This window comes from Plasmodium relictum (genome assembly GCF_900005765.1).
Source record: "Plasmodium relictum strain SGS1 genome assembly, contig: PRELSG_00_v1_66, whole genome shotgun sequence".
NCBI classification, from domain to species: Eukaryota; Apicomplexa; class Aconoidasida; order Haemosporida; family Plasmodiidae; genus Plasmodium; species Plasmodium relictum.
In genome coordinates this window covers 1-7,072 of record NW_021628724.1, presented here as the reverse complement: position 1 = coordinate 7,072, position 7,072 = coordinate 1, and the positions used below count along the sequence as shown (strand labels likewise).

At 17.0% G+C, this 7,072-nt stretch overlaps 1 protein-coding gene across 1 annotated transcript; it reads left to right on the top strand.

Moving 5' to 3' along the window:
• Positions 1-4,135: 4,135 nt before the first annotated feature.
• PRELSG_0006000 (fam-h protein) lies at positions 4,136-4,942 on the top strand (the record flags this gene model as incomplete). Its single annotated transcript, XM_028676634.1, has 2 exons — positions 4,136-4,333; positions 4,457-4,942. 2 exons carry the CDS (start codon positions 4,136-4,138, stop codon positions 4,940-4,942), a joined length of 684 nt encoding a protein of 227 aa, XP_028531249.1.
• Between the last annotated feature and the right edge of the window lie 2,130 nt (positions 4,943-7,072).

Genomic DNA, 7,072 nt, shown 5'->3' with positions numbered 1-7,072 from the left:
GTTATTTTTTTTTTGTTTGTTTATTTATATATATATACATCTTTGTAATTTAAAAAAAAAAAAAAAAAAATTAAATATTTTTTTTTTTTTTGGAAGAGTTTTATGAATGAATGTTATGTTATGTTATGTTTTAATTTTTAGTGTAAATAAAAATTAAAAGAAAGAAATGTTAACTTATTAAAAACTTAAGAGATAAGAGAAATATTTATGTATTATTCAATGTATATTTTTGAAATAACATTGAATATCATAAAATTTTGACTTAATAAATTGTTATAAATTATTTGTATGTTTTTAATTAAAAGAAGATATTAATTCTTTGTAAATAAAAACTCATTTATAACTTTTAATAGGTTTATTAAAAGATGCAGTAAAATTTAACTTCAATTAAATATTATGCATCATAAGAAAACAATATATATATATATAATAAAAACGAATATATATATATAAACGTATACTTAGTTATACATGCTCTTTATTAATTTGTTTGTTTAATACTCTAGCAAAGTCATTAAACGGGCAATTAATAAATCAATAAGTTAGACATGCACTGACTCTAGTTAAAAAAAAAAAAAAAAAGTTATTTTTTTTTGTTTGTTTATTTTTATTTATACACTTCTTTGTAATTAAAAAAAAAAAAAATTAATTTATTTTTTTTTTTTTTTTTGTCGGCTGATGTTTGTTTGAATTAAAGAGAGAATTAATTTTTACTTATATAAAAACTTAAAATAAAAAAAGTGTAATGATAATATTATATCCGATGTTTATATTTGGAAATAACATTAAATGAATTAAAGCTTAATTTTGTTATTTGTTATAAATTTTGTGTATGTTTTTAAATAAAAGAATATGCTTATTCTTTGTAAATAAAAACTCTTTTATAACAGTCTAACATACTTATTAAAAGATGTAATAAAAGTTAAATCAAATTAAATATTATGCATATGGTTAATAAAATTGGTTATTAACCTTTTTTAGTACACTAAGCTAGTTTACTATTTGTGTACGTACAATTTAGCTATGTACTGACGCTAGATAAAAAAAAAAAAAATAAATAATAAATTTTTTTTTTGTTATGCTTTTGACTTTTGTGTTTTAAAAATTAAATAAGAATTAATGTTTACTCATTAAAACTTAAGAGATAAAAGAATTATGTTTATGTATTATTCAATGTATATTTTGAAATAACATTGAATAAAATAAAGTCTTGACTTTATTAATTGTTATAGTTTGTCTGTATGTTTTTAATTAAAAGAATAAGTAATTCTTTGTAAATAAAAACTCATTTATAACAATTAGTAAGTCTATTAAAAGAGGCAATAAAATTTAACTCAGATTAAATATTATGCATCAAAAGAAAACTATATATATATAATAAAAACGAATATATATACATAAAAACGTATACTTAGTTATACATACTCTTTATTAATTTGTTTGTTTAATACTCTAGCAAAGTCATTAAATGGGCAATTAATAAATCAGCATCATAATAAAACAATATATATATATATTAAAAAACGTATATTTATTTATACATGCTCTTTATTAATTTTATTATTTAATGCTCTTTTAAAGTCATTAAGAAGGCAATTAATAAATCAATATTATAATTTGCTATTATATATATAATAAAATAAGTACATATGTACATAAATACGTACATTTAGTTATAAATACTCTTTATTAATTTGTTTGTTTAATACTCTGGTAAAGTTATTAAACGGGAAATTAATAAATAAATTATATATTTTTAATGTTTACATATTTGTATTAATAAAGCCTTTAGGAGCATGTATAACTAAATGTACGTATTTATGTATATATGTAGATACTTGAAATAGTATTAGGGATGTATTCTATGATTTGAGATAAATATAATATATTTTTTTTTGTTCATTTTATTCTTTTTTTAATTAAAATTATCTTATAAAATAATTTTTATTTATAATTTTTTTTTATATTTAATAAGAAGATTAAATAAAATAATTATTTTTAAAAAATAACTTTTTAAATTTGAAAAGAAATAAGATTTTTTTTTTTTTACTTGAAAAAAAGAATAAATTAAAAAATAATTTATGTACATATATACATATTTATAAGTTATGCTAATATGCCACGGATCACAAAAATATTAGAAAAAAATATTTTAATGATATTATTTAACTTTGCTTAGAGTGTTCATTTTATGTTATTTTATTTTCACTATTTATTAAAGTATGTATAATTATGTAGTTTTAAAACAAAATATACTTCCATATTCTTTAAAAAATTTAGTAATAATTATAATAAACTAGTATCTTTATTGATACTAAATTATATTTTATTTCAATACATATTATTCTTTCAGTTATAATTGATTCTTTTTATTATAGTAATATAAATAAATATATATTAATAACTATTATTAATCTTTCCTTTATTTTTATAGAAATATTATCATTTTCTTTTCAAAAAATATATATATGCATATGCTCAATTTTATATTTAATTATAATTTTTTGTAATAATTAAAATTATAATACACATTAAAGTTATGTTATCATTAAAAGAAAATTAAAATAATTATTAATTTCATCTTTAATGCATTTTTTATATATATATCTTCTTTATATTTTTTATTACTAAATCATAATTATTGCTATTTTTACAATTTTTATAAATTTATACAATATTATTATTTTTTTTTGTTTATTTTTTTCATTTTTTCCTTTTTTTTGCTTTTCTCATGAATTTTTAGTATTATATAATAATATTTATATAAAAAAAATTACTACATGCACAAATTTTTAATTCATTTTATTTCTTCCTACAATTAAACATTAATTCATTACACATCATTATAGTGTTAGTTTATAATAAGAAATAAAATTATTATCGAATAAATTTAGCTAAAAAAAAACCATTATCAATTATGCTATCTTTAGAATTATTATAAAGTGATTTTTTAATTTGCTTTTTTGATACTTTGCTTGAGTATTGAATAAATAAATTAATAAATAGTAAATATAAATATATAAACTTCTTTAAATTGAGTTTTATTATTTTTAAAACTCTTAAGTACATACTTTAACATTTAATTAAAGTTTAATTAGTTATAAGTTATTAAATTCACATACAATAAAAAAAAATGAAAACATAATAATCTCTTATATTAACAAAAATATTGTATTCTTAATGAAATAGTTTCTCTTTGAATATTTCATTGTACTCTCATAAAATATGTTGGTTGTTAGAAGTAACTCAATATTCTCATAACAGTCACTTTTTAATATCATAAAAATGTCTCTATGTACTTTATTACATATTGAATATATAAATATATATGAATTTATTATCAAAACCTTAAAAAGAAAAAAATTATATATCTCAAAATCATAGAAATATATATATATATATAAATTATCTTTAACATGAGCTATATAGAAATATTAAAAAATAATAAATTTTATTTAAAATTTTATATTTTAATTGTTTGATATGTTTTATTGAATATATAACTTCTTTCTATATGCCGCTTATATGGCACTCAATGCTCCATTAACTAGTGATATAGTATAAGTATAACTGCATGTAGTAAATAAAAAAGGTTAATAATAACTTTTATTAACCATAAAGCAATTATTTTTATATTTCCTGTTGTTCTTTTTTGATATTATCCGAATTAATAATACGTACATATATTACCTTAAGTAAAATAATACAGTTTGGAATTATTAACATTGTTTGATGAATGAATATTATCTTCAATATATTCTTTATTTATAGTTTTATTATTTAAATTTCATCTATTGTTTATTTTATAGATAACAAAAAATTATTAATACATGAAATATTTGTTTTAAAGAAATTATTAAAAAGTATACTTAATTTTAATGCTAAATATTTAACGTATACATGTTCAAAATTTACCATAAATTGCATTTTAATAATATTAATACATAACATTCTTATAGATATTTAAAATAAAAAATTAAATAAGATATTTTAAAGTATTTTTTTTTTATAAATATTTTAGCATTTGCTATTTTATATCGAGTTTTAAAGTTTTAATTATTTAATTTTTTTTTTTTAAGTTATTATTAGTTATATATAAAAATTAATAAATTTATATATTAAAAAGAAAAAAAAAATGAACAAGAAAATGAATGATATCTTTAATATTATTGCATACTTCGGACTTTATTCCAACGTTTATAAAGGTTATATTACCACAGATGTGTTCACTATACAAATATATCATAAAAAAGAGAAAAAATATATATTATATTTTCTTAAAAAGCTTTTTATATTTTCCTTTTTAATTTGGGCATTACAGTGTTTTAATAATGTAGGATAATAATAATACTTTAAAATATTTATGTTTTTTTGTTATTACTATTTTTCTTTATCAAAATTTTATTAATATGAAAAAATATTTTTTTATACACTGAATGTATTTTTCTTATTTTAGTGGTATTCTTTTAGGTCGTGGAATTACAAAAACAACTCAAATATATTAAATTTAGGAGCTAACAGATTATTAGCAGAAAAAATATATAAAATAGGACAAGGAAAAGAAGAATTAAAATTATGTGAACAACAATATAAAGTAAAAACGGAATTAGAACAAAATAATGGGCAAAAAGAAATAGAAGAGTGTATAGACGCAGAACAAGAAAGTGGAATAGAGGCAAAAAAGGAAGATAAAGAATTAAAATGTAATAAGAAAACATTAAAAAAATATAATAATATTTCAAAGGTATGTTCATTATATTTTGCTTTTATTTTGTCTTTTATTTCATTTCTATTATCTATAATAAATGTCAATGCTCAAGAACCGGAAATTGAAAGAATAATTTTTTTGTGTATTAATTTATCTGTTATAATATTTTCAGTACTTTTAATTATGGAAAAAATCAAAATAAAACATAAAGAAAAACTACAACTTTCAAATTAGAACTATTGTGGATTAAAGAAAAGAGCAATATAATATAAGATTAGAAATATATTAAACATTGATATGGAATTGATTTAATAACTTTATGTTCAATTCTTTTTTACGAGTGTGGAGCAAATAAGTTAAAGAATATATATAGAAATCATTACTATATTTTTTAATAATAAAAATAATTTTGTATTAAATGTGCAACTTTTATAAATTATGTTACATCAAATAAAATAATTTATTTATTATAACATTTATTGTCTTTTAAATAAAAATACCTTGAATTAATATTTTTATTATTCATGATGCAATAACCATTTTAAAGAGACATTTATCTAATTTAATAAAAAATTTATCTTATTTCTATTATAATCTATATCCTCATTATTATATTTATTAATAAAAGTTATTGTTAACCTTTTTATATATTAAATATGGATGTACTCATAATATATCATCAGTTAAGGGTGCACTAAGTGCTATATATGAATATAGAAAATAATTATAGATATACATAGCTAATATTAAAAATAACTTTTTTTTATATATATATTATTTTTTTTTTAAGATTAAATATATAAATTTTTATTAAGAGATTTTTATTTATTATATTTTTAATAATTACTTATTTAATATGTAATAAACTGCATAACAACATTTTCATGACGTTAAAAAGTGACAGTTATAGGAGTGTTGGATTACATCTTACAGGCAATATATTATATGAGAGCGCAATAAAATATTAAAAGAGGTAAAATTTCATTAAGAGTATAATCTTTTTGTTAATATAGAAGATTATTATAGTTAATTTTATTTATGTCTTGTGCGAATTGAGTAACTTTTAATTAATTAAACTATAATTTAATATTAAATTTTTTTACATATGCTAGTAAAAAGTGATAGTACTCAATTAGAGATATTTAAATATTTATATTTACTATTTATTAGCTTGTTGGTTAATAAAAAAATTGTTAATAACCCTTTGAAAAATAAAATGAGCTATCAGTCAGGAAAATATAAGTCAGTTATGCACTGACTCTAGTTAAAAAAAAAAAATATATAAAGTTATTTTTTTTTATTTTACTCATACATATCTTTGTAATTAAAAGAAAAAAAAATTTATTTTTTTTTTTTTTCGATTGATGTTTGCTCAAATTAAAAGGAGAGTTAATTTTTTTTTACATAAAAACTTAATATACGAAAAAATATAATGTTTATGTTGTATTCAATGTGTATATTTTTGAAATAACATTTAATAAATCAGAGTTTTCATTTTTGTTATTTGCTATAAATTTTGTATGTGTGTTTTTAATTAAAAGAATATACTTATTTTTTTGCAAATAAATACCTGATTATAAAATAAGCATATATCTACTAGGAAATACAGAATAATTTAATGTATAATATAGATATTGTAAATCATAAAATACCAATATATATATAAATAAGTATATATATATGATTTATTAATTGCCCGTTTAATGACTTTGCTAGAGTATTAAGCAAACAAATTAATAAAGAGCATGTATAACTAAGTATACGTTTATGTATATATATTCGTTTTTATTATATATATATATATACTGTTTTCTTATGATGCATAATATTTAATTGAAGTTAAATTTTACTGCATCTTTTAATAAACCTATTAACAGCTATAAATGAGTTGTTATTTACAAAGAATTAATATCTTCTTTTAATTAATTACATACAAACAATTTATAACAATTTATTAAGTCAAAATTTTATGATATTCAATGTTATTTCAAGATATACATTGAATAATACATAAACATTTCTCATATCTCTTAAGTTTTTAATAAGTTAACATTTCTTTCTTTTAATTTTTATTTACACTAAAAATTAAAACATATTATAACATAACATAACATCACTTTCAAAACTCCCAAAAAAAAAAAATATATTAATTTTTTTTTTTTTTTAATTACAAAGATGTATATATATATAAATAAACAAACAAAAAAAAAATAACTTTATTTTTTTTTTTTTTTATAAGACTAGCGTCAGTGCATGGCTAACTTGTACGTATACAACTAGCAACTAGCTTAGCATACTACAAAAGGTTAATAATACCTTTTATTAACCAATTGGTCATTTAATGACTTTGTGATTTATTAATTG